The sequence below is a fragment of the Pygocentrus nattereri genome, chromosome 15 (genome assembly GCF_015220715.1).
Source record: "Pygocentrus nattereri isolate fPygNat1 chromosome 15, fPygNat1.pri, whole genome shotgun sequence".
NCBI lineage: Eukaryota > Metazoa > Chordata > Actinopteri > Characiformes > Serrasalmidae > Pygocentrus > Pygocentrus nattereri.
Window position 1 is genome coordinate 18,355,619 of NC_051225.1, and position 22,433 is coordinate 18,378,051.

The 22,433-nt window shown below is 39.1% G+C and overlaps 1 protein-coding gene across 3 annotated transcripts in view; it reads left to right on the plus strand.

The window, feature by feature from the left end:
• si:ch211-126j24.1 (phosphofurin acidic cluster sorting protein 2) overlaps positions 1-22,105 on the plus strand; it is an 81,356-nt gene extending 59,251 nt beyond the window's left edge. Inside the window, exons 5-25 of one of the 3 annotated variants that reach the window (XM_017683045.2) lie at positions 499-661; positions 1,768-1,859; positions 2,032-2,115; positions 2,780-2,839; positions 7,382-7,533; positions 8,147-8,240; positions 8,358-8,444; positions 10,420-10,556; positions 13,242-13,374; positions 13,507-13,611; positions 14,172-14,278; positions 14,546-14,700; positions 14,782-14,892; positions 15,026-15,128; positions 15,878-15,910; positions 17,318-17,360; positions 17,492-17,534; positions 18,021-18,162; positions 19,115-19,338; positions 20,745-20,858; positions 21,213-22,105. In XM_017683045.2, coding sequence (XP_017538534.1) covers positions 499-661; positions 1,768-1,859; positions 2,032-2,115; positions 2,780-2,839; positions 7,382-7,533; positions 8,147-8,240; positions 8,358-8,444; positions 10,420-10,556; positions 13,242-13,374; positions 13,507-13,611; positions 14,172-14,278; positions 14,546-14,700; positions 14,782-14,892; positions 15,026-15,128; positions 15,878-15,910; positions 17,318-17,360; positions 17,492-17,534; positions 18,021-18,162; positions 19,115-19,338; positions 20,745-20,858; positions 21,213-21,328 — 2,298 coding nt within the window. In that variant the 3' untranslated portion in view covers positions 21,329-22,105. The remainder of the gene's footprint in view (positions 1-498; positions 662-1,767; positions 1,860-2,031; positions 2,116-2,779; positions 2,840-7,381; positions 7,534-8,146; positions 8,241-8,357; positions 8,445-10,419; positions 10,557-13,241; positions 13,375-13,506; positions 13,612-14,171; positions 14,279-14,545; positions 14,701-14,781; positions 14,893-15,025; positions 15,129-15,877; positions 15,911-17,317; positions 17,361-17,491; positions 17,535-18,020; positions 18,163-19,114; positions 19,339-20,744; positions 20,859-21,212) is intronic. The other 2 variants (XM_017683046.2, XM_017683047.2) reach the window with 2 other exon arrangements.
• The last annotated feature ends 328 nt before the right edge of the window (positions 22,106-22,433 follow it).

The following is a 22,433-nucleotide window of genomic DNA, read 5'->3' on the forward strand; positions in this document are numbered from 1 at the left end:
TCTCCTTTGTTCAGGCCATGGTTCAGTTCCATAAACATGTGTTGTGAAGTGTAGACTTTGATAGATTCCTGTTCTTTAAATAAAACAGGGTGCCCACTCACACCTGATTGTCATCCCATTAATTGAAAACACCTGACTCTAATTTCACCTTCAAATTAACTGCTAATCCTACAGGTTAACATACTTTTGCTACTCACAAATATGTAATATTGGATCATTTTCCTCAATAAACAAATGACCAAGTGCAATATTTTTGTGTCATTTGTTTAACTGGGTTCTCTTTATCTACTTTTAGGACTTGTTTGAAAATCTGATAATGTTTTAGGTCATATTAATGCAGAAATATAGACAATTCTAAAGGGTTCACAAACTTTCAAGCACCATCTATCTATGTATCTATCTATACATATATAGTGTGTGTGTGTAAGACATAAGAAATCAAGTTAGTGTGTATATGTGTCTTTGGGCATTTATTGAACTGCATTTCTGTGTCTCTAGGTGATGCAGCACCCAACAGATGGAGGCCAGATTCTAGGTCTCCACAGCAACGTGAAGGAAGCCCCTGTTCGTGCAGCAGAACTGAGTGTGTATTCTTTGTCTAGTCAGCCCATTGACCCTGAGGATGGAAGTGGTCAGACAGGAGCAAAAGCCAAAGCATCAGGTGAGCGCTACAACTAAAACAGCTCAACCAGCACTTGTCATCCTAGGCTTATGACTGATTTATGGAATCAAAGCAGTCCAATTTAACTTATAATTTTTTTCTTCTGTGGAACTCTATGTTCACACAAAACTGGAATAATTCCAAAACCTCCAGGCGTGTGTGCTTCTGGTTGGATATTCCATTAGCATAGTGGGTTAGAGTGGCTTTGTTGTAAGCTGTCCATTATATAAACAAGTGTGCCCAGCAGAACAGTTACAATTAGTGCATTAATGCACCACAGAGGCCCCACAGAGAAGTCTTCTCAGCATCCACTCAGTATTCTTCAGGCCACAGTCACAAAGACCAAGCTTTTGCACACTTAGACCAGCTGTAGTGTATGACTGACAGACATCATTGCTGGGGATAATGAAAGCATTGCTGGAAGACTCACCTGAGGTGATATGTACAATAATACATATTTTTGTCATTTTTATTTATATATGCAGTGCTGTGAAAAAGTATTTGTCCCCACACGATTTCTTCAGTTTTTGCTTAATTTATCACATTATAAATATTTGAGATCTGATCAATTTTAATATAAGTGAAAAAGTCATTTCCCCCTAATTCTAACCTTGGCAGTAACAACTGCAATCAGTCATTTGTGATTTGTGTCTTTTACATCGCTGTGGAGGAAATTTGGCCCACTCTTTGAACAATTGTTTTCATTTAGCTACTCTGAAGTGTTTTTGAGCATGAACTGCCTGTCTGTGGTCTTGCCACAGCATCTCAATGGGATTCAAGTCAAGAATTTGACTTGGTCATTCCAAAACCTTAATTTTGTTTCTTTTCAGCCATTCAGACATGGAGGCTTGCTTCAGATTGTTGTCCTACTGCAGAACCCAGTTGTGCTTGAGCTTTAGTTCACAAACTGATGGTTGGCCATTTTCCTTCAGGATTTCTCATGGAGAGCAGAATTTCATGGTTTCATCAGTTATGACAAGTTGTCCAGGTTCTGCAGAAGCAAAGCAACCCATGACCATCACACTACCACCACCATGCTTATTTGCACAGTGTTGGCTAAGAAGCACAAAGGCAATTTATAATTAATTTATATGTTTTCTTCCCAGATCGATCTCCAGATATGGATAACTATTCAGAAGATGATGACGACAGCTACTCATCAGAGCAGGAAGCCAGTGACGATGCTGTTCAGGCTCAGGTTAGGTTTGCTTTTCAGTTTATCAGTATAGTCTTTCAGACTCAGAACAGTGTTAGGGCTAGTGTTGGCTTCAGTTCTCTAGCTGCACATTACTTGTTTATGACCTTCATTTTGAAATTCAGTCTGTGGTTTGAATCTTCGAAGTTCCTGACTAACACAAAACCTATCATAGGACCTGTATGATGAGGATGATGATGTTCAGCGAAAGCCGAAGAAATCACGAAGGAAAATGATCCGGACCACTTCTATGACAAGGGTGTGTAGGAAAAGAAAGGCCCCAAGAATAGAGCTGTGGGGTACATCACTTAAACAGTTTGCAGCTATACATTTATTTAGTCAGTCAGTCTGTTTCAACAGCTCTGGCAGGAATCAGTTAGAAATTACCAGATCAAATTTATGCTCTGTTTTGGTGGTTCAGTTCACTGAATTTACTTTACTGCCTGTTACCTTCTCTCTAGAAGGCCATGGAAGGTATCTAGTTAATCCCCTGAAGCTAAGCTGAGAACCAGGAACAAAAATGTCAGTGTGAGATCACTGTGTTGTCTGGTGCAAGACCAATATAGGTTCCTATCTAGACACATACGTTATACAAACAGTTGAAGGCACTCACTCTCACAAGTACTAATGAGTGTGTTCAACTTTTCAAACATAACCCTATTTCTTGCAAATCTTGCAAATACTCTATACTCCCTTCTTCTTATGAAATATTGTACATTTTTTTCTTCTTTTTTCATTTTTTTCATCTTCCATTTTTTCCACATGATAACATAACTTAATCTGACATGATTAATAACATTTAGACCAGTTACTTTTGTTACAGTTTTTGTTGAGGATTTTAAAGTTGAAATTACTACTCTTTCTCTGTTGTATGTGTTTTTCAGTTGGAGCTATACTTAATTGTTTTCTTTCTCCTTCTCCAGCAACCCAATTTCAAGCAGAAGTTTGTTGCCCTTCTGAAGAGGTTCAAAGTATCAGACGAGGTGAGTGTTTCATATGACCCTTAGACACAGCAGAATGCAAGATATTGTCTTGCCAGCCACTACTGCAGAGTCCTTGACATTTCGTTTCTGTTATGAACACATTATCTCCCCATCAAACAAAACCATTATTGGATCAGTTCCAGTTGTAACTATTAATTCAAAGCTATGTATTCCTGGCATGTTACTGGAACACAAGTGTTGGAGGAAAAGAGAAGATAGATGTTGCAGTAAATGTTCACTTTAAAACAGTAATTGTTCGTCTTAGAAGAGTGTTTTTGTTGCCTGTACTCTAGCCTCATACACCTAACACTAAAATGACCATCCCAGTGAACATTGCTCTGGAAGAGAGTCTGTGGGACAGTGAACATACACATGCTTAGCCTTGTTGTTCTAGGGTCTTTGTAATTTTGTAAAAAATTTTAGTCTTCTTAGCCATCTGCGGTAGCATTAATCATGTGCCCTACGATTTTGACCAGCATTTAACTATTGCTCACATTATCCCTGACTCAAACAGGAAGTGACCTAGATATTTTAGGCCATCAGAGCTGCAGCTGGTTATTTTGAAAGTAAGGACAGTATGATAACACATTACCACCAGACTATGCTGTCTGACTGCCCTCAATCCGTCACCTGACCAACATCATTGCCAGGGATAATGAAAGCATTGCTGGAAGACTCTTCCGAGATTTTATATGTATGTATGTATGTATGTATTTATGTGTACATATTTTTATTTTTATATGCATTGTGGTGAAAAAGTATTTCTCCCCACCCAATTTCTTCTATTTTACCAAATTGTCAGATTATAAATGTTTGAGATTGTCCTATTAATTTTAATATAATACAGATAAGAAAGATTTATTTAATACCCGTTTCACCCATGTGAAAAGTGATTGCAAATGACTGATAGCAGTTGTTACTGCCAAGGGTGGCACAACCCCTTTGGGGGCAATGTGTTGTGGAGGAATCTTGGCCCACTCTTTGCAGAATTGCTTTCATTCAGCTACGTTGAAATGTTTTTGAGCCTGAACTGCCCCTCTGTGGTCTTGCCACAGCATCTCAATGGGATTCAAGTCAGGAATTTGACTTTGTCCCTCAAAAAATCGTAATTTTGTTTCATTTGAGCCATTCAGAGTTGGACTTGCTTGTGTGTCCAGTTTCTGCAGAAGCAAAGCGGCCCATGACCATCACAGTACCACCATGTTTGATTGTTGGTATGATCTACTTTTGAAGGAATGCAGCGTTAGCTTTACACCAGATGTAACGGAGCCCATACCTTCCAAAAAGTTACACCGTTGACCTCAGTCCACAGAGTATTATCTGAAGTCTTGGGGATCATCTAGAACTTGTCTTTCTTATCGGGAAATCGTGTACATTGACCTTAATTGAGACAAGTGAGCCCTTCAGTTCTTTTGATGTTTGGATTCTTTTGTGGATGAGTCATCAGTGTGCTCTTTTGGTTGGATGACCACTCCTGGAAAGGTTCACCACTGTTCTCTGCATTTGTGGATAATAGAACCAGAGCCTTAGCAATGAGTTTGTAACCCTTTCCAGACTGGTGGATTTTAGTGACTTTGTTTTGCATCTGTATTTGAATCTCTTTGGAACATATTAAAGTGGTGTTTAGATTCTACAAGTCTGGCATTAATCATGCCTGGGTGTGGCTGGATGTGTGAAATGGAACCCAATAGTCAGTTGAATTTGCTTAACTGGTTGATTTAGTAGCAAAGGGGGCAATTCTGTTTTCAGGCAGAGCAGAAAGCATTTTCCTTCAATACATTAACTTATAATTTAAAAACAGCCTTGCTTACTTGGGTTATCTTTGTTTTAATATTAAAAGTAATTTGTAATTGCTTTGGAAATTGTAATTGTTTTATAAAAAAATATTCAGCGACTTAAGTGAGACTTAGTGAGTTTTATATGAGTTGATGATACAATTGTGTGGTTCTGAATATAACGGTTCAGAATAAAGGCATGTTTTGTCTTTGAATATTTCCTTGGTAATTATTGGGACCTGATGACCCATGACAACATAGCAGTGGTAACAATGAATAAAAAATAAGGAAACTGAGAATTAGTATCCCCTATCTATAATCTCAAACAGTACTCCAGACATTAAATATTAAAGACAAGCAAATTTTAATGTTTCCACTGCTGAATCATGTCATGTTTGAAAAGTTTCTCTGACAGTGGTCTTCATGTAATTTTTTTAATAGCATATTAATAATAAGTTGGTGATTTGTAAATTTGGGGTATTTCTGTCTTTGGAAACAACTTTCCTGCCCCTAATAACACAGCAGTACTCAGTCATCATTCATTTCTAGAGTCCTGTTTTTTTTGACAGCCTTAAAAGGACATCATGTATTTGGTTTCCCTTGTAATTATTTTCAGTCAGGTGGAAGACCCTTGGTATTCTAAATGCACTGAGTATGAACGGATTGCTCTGTGACCTTTAACTTGACCTGTGAAGGTACTCTAACCAATAACACACATATACCACATAACCAACATATACTATGTGGAGACCTCTCTTAATTATTTAGATCAGGTGTTTCAGCTACACCCATTGCTAACACATATGAAAAAATCTAACACATAGCCATTCAATGTCAAAACTGACAGCAGAATGGGTTGTACTGAAGAGCTCAGTGGCACTGTCATAAAATGTCTCCTTTGCCACAAGTAAAGACACAAAATATCTTTTACAGTTTCCACTATCACTTTCTCTTGCTTTCTTGCCTGCATTTTGCACTTTCTCTTGTCCTCTGAAATGCTGAAAGAGACTGCCAATACACATGGACCTAAACCTCTACCTGAACTAATGTCCTAGCATTACCTATCAATGCTGTGGAATTTGCACATACAGTGGGGAAAAAAAGTATTTAGTCAGTCACCAATTGTGCAAGTTCTCCCACTTAAAAAGATGAGAGAGGCCTGTAATTGACATCATAGGTAGACCTCAACTAGGAGAGACAAAATGAGGGAAAAAAATTCAGAAAATCACATTGTCTGATTTTTAAAGAATTTATTTGCAAATAATGGTGGAAAATAAGTATTTGGTCAATAACAAAAGTTAATCTCAATACTTTGTTATATATCCTTTGTTGGCAATAACAGAGGTCAGTTTTCTGTAAGTCTTTACAAGGTTGGCACACACCGTTGCTGGTATGTTGGCCCATTCCTCCATGCAGATCTCCTCTAGAGCAGGGATCTTTTGGGGCTGTCGTTGGGGCAACACGGAGTTTCAACTCCCTCCAAAGGTTTTCTATGGGGTTGAGATCTGGAGACTGGCTAGGCCACTCCAGGACCTTGAAATGCTTCTTACGAAGCCACTCCTTTGTTGCCCTGGGAGTGTGCTTGGGATCATTGTCATGCTGAAAGACCCAGCCACGTTTCATCTTCAATGCCCTTGCCGATGGAAGGAGGTTTGCGCTCAAAATCTCACAATTCATGGCCCCATTCATTCTTTCATGTACACGGACAAGTCGTCCTGGTCCCTTTGCAGAGAAACAGCTCCAAAGCGTGATGTTGCCACCCCTATGCTTCACAGTTGGTATGGTGTTCTTTGGTTGCAGCTCAGCATTCACTCTCCTCCAAACACTCTCCTCCAAACACTCCTCCTGTGTTTGTACCAAACAGTTCAACTTTGGTTTCATCTGACCATATGACATTCTCCCAATACTCTTCCGGAACATTCAAATGCTCTCTAGCAAACTTCAGACACGCCCGGATATGTACTGGCTTAAGCAGGGGGACACGTCTGGCACTGCAATGCAGACACTGCATGTCCCTGGCGGCGTAGTGTATTACTGACAGTAGCCATTGTAACGTTGGTCCCAGCTTTCTGCAGGTCATTCACTAGGTCCCCCCATGTGGTTCTGGGATTTCTGCTCATCGTTCTTGTGATCATTTTGACCCCACGGGCTGAGATCTTGCATGGAGCCCCTGATAGAGGGAGATTAGCAGTGGTCTTGTAGGTCTTCCATTTTTTGATTATTGCTCCCACAATAGATTTCTTCACACCAAGCTGCTTGCCTATTGCAGATTCAGTCTTCCAAGCTTGTTGCAGGTCTACAATCTTGTATCTGGTGTCCTTCGACGGCGCTTTGGTCTTCACCATAGTGGAGTTTGGAGTGTGACTCCACTGTTGTGGTGTGGGCAGGTTTATACAGATAACGAGGTCAAACAGGTGCCATTAATACAGGTAATGAGTGGAGGACAGAGGAGCCTCTTAAAGAAGAAGTTACAGGTCTGTGACAGCAAGAAATCTTGTTTGTTTGTAGGTGACCAAATACTTATTTTCCACCATTATTTGCAAATAAATTCTTTAAAAATCAGACAATGTGATTTTCTGATTTTTTTTTTTTCCTCATTTTGTCTCTCATAGTTGAGGTCTACCTATGATGTCAATTACAGGCCTCTCTCTTCTTTTTAAGTGGGAGAACTTGCACAATTGGTGACTGACTAAATACTTTTTTTCCCCACTGTAACACCTCCTGAAACCTATAAGACAGACATAAGTGGGTGTGTTTGTGGCCTCAGGTTCTGGATTCGGACCCAGTGGATCAGACCCAAGAAGTGGAAGAGGATCTGGACCTGCTGTATGACAGTCTAGAGGTGTATAATCAGAGTGATAGCGGCCCTGAGATGGAAGACAACGAGAGTGTTCTCAGCACCCCAAAACCTAAGCTCAAGTAAGAGGCATTTCACTGAGTGCTGTTGTGATTCCAGTGATCTAAACAACTGTCATAGGAAATGTACAAGTCTCACGTGTGTCTGGCATTCATCTCTTAAATGTTTGGTTGCATTCAATTCAAAACATTATACAACAGTTCCAACGGGACAATCTGATTGGTTATGAGGTGTTCCATCACAAACAATAGCAAGTTTTTTCCCAAATCACTGTATCATTCCTGTGACTGCAAGACTAAATCAAATTCCGAATCTGATGTTACCTCTAAGCAAACTTTTCAGTTGGCAGCTGTGATGGTGTAACAACTACACAAATTGGAATTAGTCAGGTATTGAAAAAGCTAAGCTGAACTTGAAATTGTAAAATTTTTATGGGTCTATCCATAATGAAAAATTTTTTTGGGTGAATGGAATTAACGATGTTTTGGGCTTCTTGGCATAGATTTTTTTTCTTTATTTTGTAAAATTATTGTGTAAAAGCCATAGAACACTCAAAGATGTGTTAACATCAGAGCTGTGATGATCAACCGCATTCACTTTCATGCTCTCCTGTTTCCTAATTATAGTGTTGTGTTTAAAATATTGAAAAATGTGTCTTGGTGTGGTGTCTTCCAGGCCATTCTTTGAGGGCATGTCACACTCCAGCTCCCAAACTGAGATTGGCAGTTTACACAGTCAGAAGAGTCAGCCTAGAGAGCAGTCTTCTGCTGTAAGCTTTTAATGAAAACTCAACTCAATTCCCTCTCAGTACAGATCTTCACAGGTGACCTGAGATCCTAAAGTTTACTCATTGTGTGTGTGTGTATGTTTGTGTATATGTTTATAGGCTGGAGACCTGCTGACAGTAGAAAAGGAAAGAGCTGCAGCTGGGCGGTACCAGGATGAGGCTTTAGTTGTGGACTCTGTAGTGGGGGTTAGTGTCCTTTTTGTCCAGTCTTACTCTCCTCAATATATACCCACCCACTCTCACTCCTTTTCTCATTCTGTCTGTTGTGTTATAGGTTGTGAAGGAAAGTGGTTGACTTAGAGATCTGGGGCTGTATTACAGAACCTTCTTAAGTCTCAAATCTTATCTGCTTAGTCACCATGACAACTTCAGTTAGGACTAAATTAAGGACAAAAGCTATTACAGAGCAGCAGTCCTTAAGTTCATCTTATCCTCCCTCTAGATAAGAAAACAATGTTACAGAAACATCCTAACTAGACAAAATTTCCTGCATTCTGACCTAATGCAGGAAATTTGTTTTGAAATCTGTTTTGACCATCTGTTTCTGTTGCTTTATGCATTGACGTGCAGAATACACTATATTGCCAAATGTATTCGCTCGTCTGCCTTCACACGCATATGAAATTGAGTGAGATCCCATTCTTTATCCCTAGGATTTAATATGATGTCAGCCCACCCTTTGCAGCTGTATCAGCTTCAACTCTTCTGGGAAGGCTTTCCACAAGGTTTAGGAGTGTGTTTATGGAAATCTTTGACCATTCTTCCAAAAGCGCATTTGTGATGTCAGACACTGATGTTGGACGAGAAGGCCTGGTTCACAGTCTCTGCTCGAATTCATTCTGTCGGATTGAGGTCAGGACTCTGTGAATGCCAGTCAAGTTCTTTATAGACCTTGCTTTCATATCTTTATGGACCTTACTTTGTGCACTGGTGCATATTGGGACAGGAAGCAGCTGTCCCCAAACTGTTCCCACAAAGATGGAAACATGAAATTGTCCAAAATCTCTTGGTCTGCTGAAGCATTAAGAGTTCCTTTCACTGGAACTAAGAGGCTGAGCCCAACTCCTGAAAAACAACCCCACACCATAATACCCCCTCCACCGAACTTTACACTTGGCACAATGCAGTCAGACAAGTACCATTCTCCTGGCAACCGCCAAACCCACTCATCCATCGGCTTGCCAGATGGAGAAGTATGATTCGTCACTCCAGAGAACACGTCTCTACCGCTCTAGAGTCCAGTAGCGGTGCTTTACACCACTGCATTGAACGCTATGCATTGCACTTGATGATGTAAGGCTTGGATGCAGCTGCTTGGCTGACCACGCTCTGTCATTTTATGTGGTCGACACTTCATGACTGAGTTGCTGTCATTCCCAATTGCTTCCACTACGTTACAATACCACTGTTAGTTGCCTGTGGAATATTTAGCAGCAAGGAAATTTCACAACTGGACCTGTTTGCCAGGTGGCATCCTATCACAGTACCATGCTGAAATTCACTGAGCTCCTGAGAGCAACCCATTCTTTCACAGATGTTTGTAGAAGCAGTCTGCATGTCTAGATGCTTGTTTTTATACACCATGGCCATAGAAATGATTGGAAAACCTGAATTCAATCAGGTGAATACTTTTGGAATATAGTGTAGTTCACTATAACTAGCATAATAACACTACATTTATCTATAACGTGGTCGGCTAATGCATTTGTTAAATTGAAACTGTAGAGTGGCGATGCTCTGATAAACAGCACAGAGCGCTGTCATGATTTTTTTTTTTTTTTACTTCCAGTTTATCGTGTTTACATTTTAGCTGTGCACATTTGGTCAGTTGCTAGGCAGCAGTTATCGACTTTGATTAAGCAGGTTGTCATGGTGACTAAACAGATAAGATTTCAAAGTTTAGAAGTTTTTGTAGTACGGTCCTAGGAGCACAAGAAAAGGTAGCTATTGTATAGAATAATAGAGTTATTAAATATGTTAGTAGTGTCTTCCTCTCTTGCACCCGCATGTGGAAAAAAACACCTTCTCAAGGACATCTGCGACTGTATGCTCTAATTCTGATTCATTCCCCATGGTCTGGCTAAGTGGCTGTCACCATGACAACATTTGGATTTCATGCAGAAGCACACTTGCATGGTGTGATGCTGATCTGTCTCTACAGGAGACAACAGAGGAGGACGCTGGAGCAGGAGGTGCCCCATGTGATGCAAATATGAGCTGGGACATCAGCACAGATAAACTGGCTGGCTCAGTGGGCAAACTCTGCAAGACTGAGTCTCAAACCCACATGTCACCTAGGTACTGTTGAAACCACAATTCTTTATCTATTGGATACCTATCTGATTCATGGCCACGCACCGTTAATGAGAACACTCAGATCGGAATTCATGTGCTTTTTTACCACTGCGCATTGAAAAACACAAAAAACACAAACATCATCCTTACCAGCTAATAAGTTATTTGAAACATGCTATATCTCATTACTGAACAAGGACACACAGTGTCATTAGCTGGGTTTCCTTCCACATATTTTTGTGCACATTTTGGCATATTAAATAGAAAGGGTTAGTGGGAACTCAAACCGTTGAATAGAATTGGGTACATTGTGTACATTGTGTTGTGTAAAATATAAATGAAAACAGAATACAATGAATTGCAAATCCTTTTCAACCTATATTCAACTGAATACACTACAAAGACAAGATATTTAATGTTCAAACGGATAAACTTTATTGTTTTTTGCAAATATTCACTCATTTTGAATTTGATGCCTGCAACATGTTCCAAAGAAGTTGGACAGGGGCAACAAAAGACTGGGAAAGTTGAGGAATGCTCAAAAAACACCTGTTTGGAACATTCCACAGGTGAACAGGTGTGTCATGATTGGGTATAAAGGGAGCATCCCTGAAAGGCTCAGTTGTTCTCAAGCAAGGCGAGGTTCACCACTTTGTGAATAACTGCATGAGCAAATAGTCCATCAGTTTAAGAACAATGTTTCTCAACGTGCAATTGCAAGGAATTTAGGGATTTCATCATCTACAGTCCATAATATCATCAAAAGATTCAGAGAATCTGGAGAAATCTCTGCAAGTAAGCGGCAAGGCATCATTCTGTAATGGATATTACCACATGGGCTCAGGAACACTTTAGAAAACCATTGTTAGTGAACACAGTTCGTCGCTCCATCTACAAGTGCAAGTTAAAACTCTGCCATGCAAAGCGAAAGCCATATATCAACAATACCCAGAAACGCCACTGGCTTCTCTGGGCCTGAGCTCATCTGAGATGGACTGACACAAAGTGGAAAAGTGTCCTGTGGTCTGACAAGTCCACATTTCAAATTGGAAATCAAGTACGTCATGTCCTCCGGGCCAAAGAGGAAAAGGACTGTCCGGATTGTTTTCAGCGCAAAGTTCAAAAGCCAGCATGGGGGTGTGTTAGTGCCCATGGCATGGGTAACTTGCACATCTGTGAAGGCACCAATCATGTTGAAAGATACATACAGGTTTTGGAGCAACATATGCTGCCATCCAAGCAACGTCTTTTTCAGGGATGTCCCTGCTTATTTCAGCAAGACAATGCCAAGCCACATTCTGCACGTGTTACAACAGCGTGGCTTCATAGTAAAAGAGTGCGGGCACTAGACTGGCCTGCCTGCAGTCCAGACCTGTCTCCCATTGAAAATGTGTGGCGCATTATGAAGAGCAAAATACAACAATGGAGAAGTTGTACATCAAGCAAGAATGGGAAAGAAAGCCACCTCCAAAGCTTTATTAACAATTAACAATTAGTGTCCTCAGTGTTCCCAAACGCTTATTGAGTGTTGTTAAAAGGAAAGATGATGTAACACAGTGGTAAACATGCCACTGTCCCAACTTCTTTGGAACGTGTTGCCGGCATCAAATTCAAAATGAGTGAATATTTGCAAAAAACAATAAAGTTTATCCGTCCGTTTGAACATTAAATATCTTGTCTTTGTAGTGTATTCAGTTGAATATAGGTTGAAAAAATTTGCAAATCATTGTATTCCGTTTATGTTTTACACAACGTCCCAACTTCATTGGAATTGGGGTTGTAAAACCTTGTACGTTTTCCAGCAGTGGACAGTTTATTTGCTGGTAAAAATGGAAATGTTATAAATTATGATGGAAACATACATAATTTAATCAGTAAATAGGAACAGAGTAAAGTCATATGATAGCTGATATGATTTTATATACACAGACACTCGGAAAAATGACAGAAGGCATCAAGTACCAGTTACTGAAGCCAGAGTGATGTATAGATAGATAGTTCAAATCTTATGATAAATTCCTTAAAAAGGAAAACAGACATTCTTAACACAATGTACAGAATAGATATTTTCACATTTTATAAGCAGCAATGAATACAATTTTGTCAGAGGTGTGTAAACCTTAACCCATACTCAAGTAAAAGTATTACTGTAACATACAAGGTTACTTCAGTGAAATAATGACTCAATCAGAAGTCTAGCCTAGCAAAACACAGCTTGAATAGTAAGAGTAAAAGGTATCAGCGAAAGAACAAAATAAAAGCCCCAATTGTGAGAGGTCACTAGATAGACAAGCAGCATAGATAGAGAGGAAAAAAACAGCATTGTTATTGTTATTATTGTTAATCTTCATACTCAATTTAAGGAAGCCACACAAGCATGTTTTTATATAACTTTTTTATCTCTAGTTTGTGAAATGGGTGGTTGTATAAAAATGTTTTACTGTTTTTGTAGTACAATGTTTTGTACTAGACATTGTTTTTTTTTTTTTAACAAAAATTAAAAGAAATCTTCAGACTCAGTTGCAGTTTGTAGAATGGTAAACTTAGTTGAGTGGATGAGGGCTAAGAGTCCCTGCTAGAGTTATGGAGAAATCTCCTTGAAAAATAATAAAGCTTGTCTCGTTTTATGTTTAAGGATAGTGTCAGTAACTGAGCTATAAACAGTTGATCTGTGTTTTTTGTTTCCAGTAAAACTGACAGCAAACTGCAGAGACGGCCCCGTAGCACCTCTATGAAGGACAGACAGAACTCGAAAGCTCAGAGCGACCGAACCAGTAGCATTGATAGTGAAACCTCACCAGACTCCAGACTCTCAGTACAGGTATGTTTGTGTATGTGTGGGTCTGTGTGCACCGAGACCATATTTAAAAAAAAAAAAAACTTGCAGTGTTATAATTTGTCATCCTTGGTTTTGTGTGTGTTTTAAGTGTGCTCTTTTCTACATCTGTTTCAGGTTCCCAGAAAGTCAGTGTACGACCAGCTCAATCAGATTCTTAACTCAGATGAGCAGCTACCTGAGAATATCATCCTCATCAACACTACCGACTGGCAGGGCCAGGTATGTCTGTGATATTTTTTGATCTAAATTAATTTCAGCTGTTTAGATATGTTTCCTGTGTATATGTACTGTGTGTGTAATGAATGATTGTGAGCAGGTGGTGCTCTCACCATGTCCTTGAGCCCCTGCAGTAAATCCAGTCCTTTGCTCTTCCTGCTCCTGCAGTGCTGCCTGCACTTCACTCTGCTCCAGCTATATTCTAGACTAACTGCCATGTTAAGGACACCCATGTTTATCATGCTATAATTAATAATTCTCTACTTATTTCCGGCTAATTTCTAAGACCTTTAATGGCTGCCTAGTGCTAATGTACAATTATTGTTTGCAGCAATATGATGCAGCTGGTGTTACTGTGGGCCCTTTTTTGTTTCTACAGCACTAGGGAACTAATGTTTTATATTTCTATATTTGTTTGGACAGTACGCTGACTTGCACTAGCAGCTTTAGGCTAGCTGTATCTTTTCCACAATTACTAATCTTACCAAGGGCACTATCACATTTCATCTCACTCTATTTGTAACATTTCCTTCTTCCTCTTTTTTCCTCTTCTTTATGTCCAGTATCTGAATGAGATCCTACATGAGCACAATCAGCCCATTGTCTCTACCATCTCTGCTGCTGATGTTCAAGCTGCCTTCAACACTATCGTCACCAGGATCCAGAGATTGTAAGGGTCTATTTTGGAGTTTTTGTTCGTTATAGCCACCACTTACCACTCTTTATATAAACCTCAGATATGTCTTAAAATGCTTTTGATTGTTTGATTTCCTGACCATGCACTTATGTTATGCATTGCAGTTGTTGCTAAGCATCATGGGCAGGTTCTGAAGTTTTCAACATTAATTAGCAAATTGCTGAGGGAACCCTTGGCACACAGATGCCCAATGGAGTGGTTTTATCCTTGCTTCATGAGATATACTGCTTTCCTCCTCAGCTGTAACTGTAACGCACAGACACCCCCCACAATTAAGGTGGCAGTCGCAGGTGACCAGAGTTACCTCAGCACCGTGCTAAGGTGCTTTGTGGAACAGCTCGCTAACAAGACTCCTGATTGGCTAAGCTACATTCGCTTCCTGGTCATCCCAGTTGGTAAGGAAACTCAAAATGGAAAAAAATTTTAAATCTGCTTTTCCCCCCAGTGATTGCTCTGTGATTTTAAACTTTGTACAGGCTGTCACCCTGTGGCAAAGTATATCTCATCTTTTGATAACAAGTTCAGTAACATCTTCCTGGATGCTGGCTGGAGAGATGTATTTGGGAGACTAGAGGCCCCAACGTCAGGTTCGGCCCAGAGTTTTATGTCTACTATAGTCAGTTATAGTAAAATATACTTAGGACTTGTGCATTGTAAGTGTTACGTAGTGTTAAATGTGTAATAAATGTGACAGTTTACATTTGTTTTCTGTCTCCACAGACAATATTGATGTGGCTGGCCGAGTGTCTCAGTACCTAGCTGGGGCGAATGTGTCCCATCAGTTCCCCATCTCTGAAGCTATGCTTACCTACAAACAGAAAAGGTACTCTAATGTCTTTGTGAATGTGTGGTTATTTCATTCATGTTTAGCAGTAAATTATAAAACAAATAAGTAAAAGATACAGAAAATGCAACCATTTGCCTAAATTTTGACCACTTTTTAGTGTAACTCACAAATTGGCCCAATTTATTCCAGCATAATCTATGGATCCAGCTCCAGGTCCTATAGACCTTGTGCCTTGCACATTTTCAAGTGTTTTCTATTCCAAACACACCTCATGCAGCTCATCAGGCACTTTATAAAAAGCATCAGGTGTTTTAGTGCAGATGACTTTCTGATATATGAGTATCAGATACAGTTCAATTGTGTTAAAATCACATTAAGAAAGTTTTGTAACCTTTAAAACCCATGGTTGCAGTTTTTTAACATTTCCCCAAAATCTACCACAAAAAAGTATTAAAACATCTATACTTTTAATGGTAAGTGGCCATTAAAACAGTTTAAAAAGGGAAAAAATGAAAATTCATCAACCAAAGTATGTAATTCCTGGGTCTCCAAGGGTTAAAAAATATGCCCAGAAGTAATTATGAACAGGATTTTTAAAGTGATGGTTTTTTTATTTATTTTTATTTTTATTATTTTATTTTAATTTTCCAAGTTATATTCTTCATCAGTTGTTTTATGTATTTTAGTTTTGCCATTGACAAAACAGTGATAAATGGCAAGGAACGCATTTGTAATGCTGTTGTGCTTTGGGTTTCTTTCCCTCTTTTCTTATGTTGGCACTCAAGGAAGAGAAGTTTGTATTTTGATTTTTACATCAGGTATCTGATTCTGTGTGGGTTGACGTTCCCAGTTTGCCCCTCCCATGTCTAACCCAACCATACACTCAAGTGTGTCACACTGCCGTCTGCATCAGTCCTAATTCTAATGTGTGTGTATGTTTAATCTTTGTCTCTTTTGTTTGTTTATTTATTTATTTATTTATGTTTTGGTCTGGTTTGATTTGAGCGAGTGCACTGGAGTGTCTTAACAAACTTTTCCACAGTAAGTTAATACTTTAAAAAATAGATATTATGATGCATCTATCAAGGAGATGAGACAATGACAGGAAAAAATTTGAGGTTTCCTTTCACACAAGACTGATGAGAATTGTTAATACCTGAAGGATGAAGCTTTTACTAACACACATGAACAAGCACGCAAGCCAGAGTGAGAGACTCAGGGCAGATAACTAGTCTGGAAAGGTCTGCCTTTCCCTAGAGAAAGGACAAAGACACAAAGAGAGAGGTCGCACAGCCAATTACCACTTCACATAAAAGAAAGAATAAAAAGTGAGGTGGCAGCAGATTCAGAAAAAGAAACGGGAGAATGGAGAGGGTAGGGTATTAAAAGTGATGTAAAAGTGACAGAATGAGATTAACATTGATTGATGGAGAAAATCAAGAGATAGAGGGAGAGGGGCAAAAAATAGGACAAGACAGCAGATGGGTGACTTTTTTCCTTCACAGCTGTAACACTGCCAGAACGCAGGTGTCTTGTCAAGAAGGAAGGTGTCAGCAGTCAGTTTTACAGAGCAATCTTTTCCTCTGCACCAGACTATAGCTTTATGATCATCTGAGCTGAGACACTTTGAAATGCTATGATTACAGATAACAGTAGCACATAGTGACGTGTCCTCCACAAATGCAGTATACATCTTACTCAGTACATAACTTTTTTTTTTTTATTTATTTACATGGCTGTTCATGAGTGAGGCTTCTTTCTCACTTTGGATTCACTGAGATCAGCTTCATGATTTTGTTACCAAAAGACGTCTTTAAAATTAGAGGTGGTGGAAAGAGACCCTGAAGCAGTCATTGTATCGATCACATAACTCTTAACACCCTGATAGAAAGTCAGTGCAGGCCCCAGGCCACAACCCCCCATTTCTCCTGGTGTCCAAGGCCTTACACCACACCTAATTGGTGGAGGTTGTAAGCGGCTATTGCAGCATCCTCTCATGACTACATGGCATGACCCCTGCTTCTTCACTGTGACCTCACAGCACCCTGCCAACAGGGTATACCACCATGCCTCACTCAGTCAGATGTGACATGCTCCCTCCCTTACACATGGACACCCGGGCACGCATCCTGCCTTCACAGACTGCCATAGCGTTAGATCTGTGTAGGAGTTTGAGTTGTTCTAATGGTCATTTACTCTTTTTTTTTTTTTTTTTCTCCACATAGCCCTGATGAGGACTCCTGTCAGAAGTTTGTGCCGTTCATTGGGGTAAGAGTGTAGAGTTGCTTGTTTAATTTTTTTTAACTGCAGGTTGGTAGGACTCTTTCTGAGATTGAAAGGTATGTTCCTTAGAAAGAAGCTATGACTTATGCATAATGTCTTTGCTTGTCTATTCACAGTTGGTGAAAGTAGGCATTGTTGAGCACAACCTGTCCACTTCAGGTAGGATCTATATGTGCACCAGCCTCCACACACCCACACAACCACAAACAGAGAATTGATGTAAAGTTTATTTTTCTTGTATATGGCCATTGGTCAATTTCTATTTCAGAACACAATTCAGTTTTATGCAGGTAACATAATACCTGCTGCATAACATCGGCATAACCATCCCATAAAAAAGTTTTAGCAGATGTTTTCATTACCGCCAATTTTTATGACCTGTATCATCAACCTTGATGTTTTTACAGCTAACTAGAATACACACCAAAAATTAGCATGTGGTATAAATTGTAATGACAACTCTGGACTACATATAATATCTGTCATTATGTCAATGTTATAATTCAGGGTTCCATTGAAAAAAGCATATTGTGATGTAATTAATCACACTAATGATATTTGGGCATATCAGCACATTGTCTGCCCCTAAACACAGATAAAGATTTAATTGGCCTGTGTATGTGACTCTGTGTGCTCTCTGTGTAGTGGACTCTGATGATGCCATGATGATGGGCAGTATGAACATGCTGTCTTCACCTCCAGCCCAGACGGGGGTGCCATACGGGAAAGATATCACCTGCACCCCACCCTCTTCTCCTTCCGTCTCTGCCAGTCTCTCTGGAGCAGGGTACAGCACTCACCCTTCTCTCTGTCTCTCTCTCTCTCTCTCGCTTTATTTCTTTTCTCTCTATCACTGTTTCACACACATGCATTCAGATTCCTACTATAGTAACTATAGTTAAACAGTTTGCACTTTTTATCACTTTTAAACAAAGGATATGAAAGAAGCAATCCTGTTGTCTACTTTTTTACTGATTTCATAGAATGTCTCATGTTGCTTCGGTGACTTTTCGGTTATTTATTTTTGCACAACAAAACTGGGATCATGCATTTCAGAACATGGAATGCAAGGGAATATATAAAGTCCCAAAACACACCTGTTCCTAACCTTGTAGCCATCTCTTTGTTCATGCACAATAAAGAAAAAAGGAGGAAAAAATGACATTTTCACATATGGTACAGATGAATGCAAAGCCAAGAGAAAGTACCTAGGATACTGAATCTGCTTCCTTTAGGAAACTTATAAACCTTATGAAAAACGGTCCTTTTCTTTTTGAGTGTGGACATCAGTCTCTTAAGTGCCAAACAAGTCAATTTACATTATTCTAGTGCATGGCAATCAGATGCTTTGCACTATGCAGAGATTAAATTTGTATCTGTGGTTTCTTGATAGTATTTCTGGGATAAAACAGAAAAGGGCATAATGGTACTACCTTACCAGTGATTTTGGAAACTGAATTAATACACTTGATTTCAAAATCTTTGCACAAATTCACATTCCCAGGTACAGTGCAAAATGTTCCCTTACATGTATTACATTTTATGCAGATTTGTGGACCATTAGGATTACATTTGTTCAGAATTACATTTATTAAGTTCTCATTAAACATTTTACTGTATTAGTTTGTGTCATGAATTGTGTACTAATTGACCTAGGTTTGTGCCTGAGTGCATAGTACTCCACTTCTGTTCTGTAATATTTTTTCTGAATTTTTTATTTGTTTCTTGTCTGTGTGTAGCTCTCCAGGTTCGGGTGGAGAGGTGATGGGCCTGCAGGTGGATTACTGGACGTGCCAGGGTATAGAGAAGAAGAAGGAGGCAGAGAAGAGAGACATTGGGATTAAGAATACACTAAAGAGTAACTTCCGCTCCCTGCAGGTCTCCCGCATCCCCAGCGGAGGAGAGCTAACCCCTCCGCCTGGCATGTCCATGACAGTAGTCATGAAGGAGAAAAATAAGAAAGGTGACACAAGTCGTCTATTCCTGAATACTTCAGACACTAGTTTCTCTTTTGGTGATCGTTCCTAACTCTTAATTCTAGTTATTTATGGTAAGTTTCCCAGATAGGTATTAGGCTGTCCTAGGCCTTCAGTGAAAAATCTTCATTGAGAATTTCATGTAGTCCACGACTAGGCTTAATCCTGACCCATAATGTAACAAATACTGAATCCATCTTGTGGTCCTAATCTTGTTGTCAGGCATATAAGCCTGGACATGTGCTGTGTGATGTGCTGGTAAAAGCATATAAAAAGCAAGATTTCACTTCTCAATTCTATGAGGTTCTGTAAATTAGTTTTTATGTTGCATATAATAGGCTAAATTAGGTATAGTATGCTTATATAATGTATATATGTTTTTATGTGAATTTATCACTAAACCACAGGTTCCTATTTATTGTTTTACACTTTATTACATAAAATACTATAACCTATGTCATGACAGTTACCGATATTGGAGAGCATAACACATTTATAACTGTTGGGGGTAACGTGTTACAAAGTAATGCATTATAGCAATATGATTACTTTTCTTTGCAATGAAACAGTGTAACATTACAGTTGAAATATTTTAATAGTCTAACACAAAGTCACTAACTTAATAAGAATTGCATTAATTGCACAACAAAATAAGAGAACAAAATAAATGACCTGTGATCCTTTTAAATAAACAAAGGATGTTACTTTCCTACATATGTGCGTGTATATGTATAGGGTATAGTCAGCTACCTACCTACCTTGATTGTGATTAGTACCGAATTTGAATTGAAAATGAGCAAGTGAAGATGGCGGGCAATATGCAGAAGCGTCTAACCTCACCCATCTGAAACTAATCAATAAAGATCTCTGTGCTGAAATAGAGAGATTCTGACACAACTTTCAAGATGAAACAACACTGTAAGCTTCACCATTAATTCATGAAGATATTATTTTGATCCAGCTGTTATAGGACTGTTCAAAAAGCATTAGTCATACATGATTTAAAACAGTATACCTATGTCTTTGCACAAAAGGCAGCCATTTAAATGACTGTGATTATCTTCTGTATGAATTACTAAAAAACTATCAGGTTTCCCCAGTGGGTTTTAAAGAGTAATGTGAAATAAAGTAATGAGCAATGAGGTTGCATTTTACAGCAAGTAATAAGTAACAGTTCTATTACAGTTTTTTGTACTTTTTAATTTGTGATGGATTCATTTTTGAGTACCTGCTCCAATACTGGTTTGTAATAGCATGTCATTTGTTCCTTTTTACGCTGTTTTGACAGTGGCTAGTCATATGTGTTGATGTTTTCTTTTTGTTTATTTTTTTTTTTTTTTTTTTTTTAACTTACACAGCAAATGGTGGGTGTGATTTGTCTCTGTCTCTGCAGTGATTTTCCTCAGTAAGAAGCCAAAAGAGAAGGATGTGGACTCCAAGAGCCAGGTGATAGACGGTATTAGCAGACTGATCTGCACAGCCAAGCACCAACACACCATGCTGAGAGGTAAAAATGTCTTAAACATGCATACATGCCCATGCACACCGTACAAGCAAGTGCAAAAATATATTATATTGAGGTCTCAACACAAAGGAAAACTGACTGCTTCTTCACTTACAGGTCTGTTGGAAGTTGCTTTAGTCAACTACCGCCCTCTGTTGGTTCCATTGTATTATTACTTCTTTGTTTCAACCAGACATACAATAACAATGTTATTTTATTATTATTCACAGATACTGTATCACTTTGTTTCAGGTTTCATAGAGTTTATTCAGTTTCATCTGTGCCATATTAAAAAAGTTTTAGAGTTTACTCTCTCTGTAGTTCTCATTTTTCTCTCTTCTTCTTTTTGGTGTCCAGTCTCAATCGATGGTGTGGAATGGCACGATGTGAAGTTTTTTCAGCTGGCAGCCCAGTGGCCCACTCATGTAAAGCATTTCCCTGTGGGAATTTTCGGCTACACCAAGCCCATGTGACAAGCTTGTGCCATTCTAGAGCTTTCTCTGGCACCCGCTTCACAAAATGAGGAAGAGATTGCCCGAGGAAAAGAGAGTGAAAAAGATACATGGATTTTCCTGTGGAAACACTCTTAAGCCTGTGTCCCTGAAACAAAATGGATGTTGTTGTTGTTGTTGTTGTTGTTGTTGTTGTTGTTGTTGTTGTTGTTAATGTTAATGTAACTGTCCTATTATACGCTGTTGCACCAGCAAAAGGAAATGTGTGTTCCTAATGAAATGTGTGTGTGTGTATGTGTGTGTGTATGTGTGTGTGTATGTATGTGTGTGTGTGTGTGTGTGTGTGTGTGTATATATATATATATATATATATATATATATATATATACACACACATATTTATGCTGCCTTTTTATATACATATTGTGGTTAGAATTTCATAGCCACCTTAATGGCAGCTTGGTTTTGCACTTTGTTTGGTTAGTTTTTTATTTTTTGGTGGAATCCTGTGGCGGTATTTTTTCTTTGTACAACATGGTGTGTGTGTGTGTGTGTGCGTGTGTGCGTTTATGTGCGTGTGGTGTTGGAGGGGTGGTGATCCAGAAGTGTGATTTGTATTGAAAAGGGATATTGTTGGTGAATTTGGGCATGGGTGGGGGAGGGTTCTACATGGTTCAGACCTTGCTGTGAACTTTAAAGAGCAACAGCTCTTCCTCATAAGGTTGTGTATGCTCTCTTAATAGCTAGTATATTTGCCTAGTTCAATATGTGGAAGCACAGTCATCTGAAAGCAAAAAAGAAAAAAAAAATTATTGAAATGTTGCTCTCCTCCTGTCAGAGAGCATTTAATTTTGGTGCAAATCTAAAGGTTTTAAAGTGGCTGTAGGTGGGTGGTGATACAGAGACTGGCCCTGACCACCTCTGTTTAAGGAATGAAGATAAGACATGACCTCAGACCAAAAAAACTGTTGTGCCCTATAAATACATTGAATTGTAAAAATGTGCCCTTTAAACAGATTTGTTCTGCTCTGTGTCTGAGGCCAGATGAATGCTCCAGAGATATTCTCTGAAACCTGATGACAGTTATTTTTTACCACTTTACCCCTCCTGTCTGCCTGGCAACATG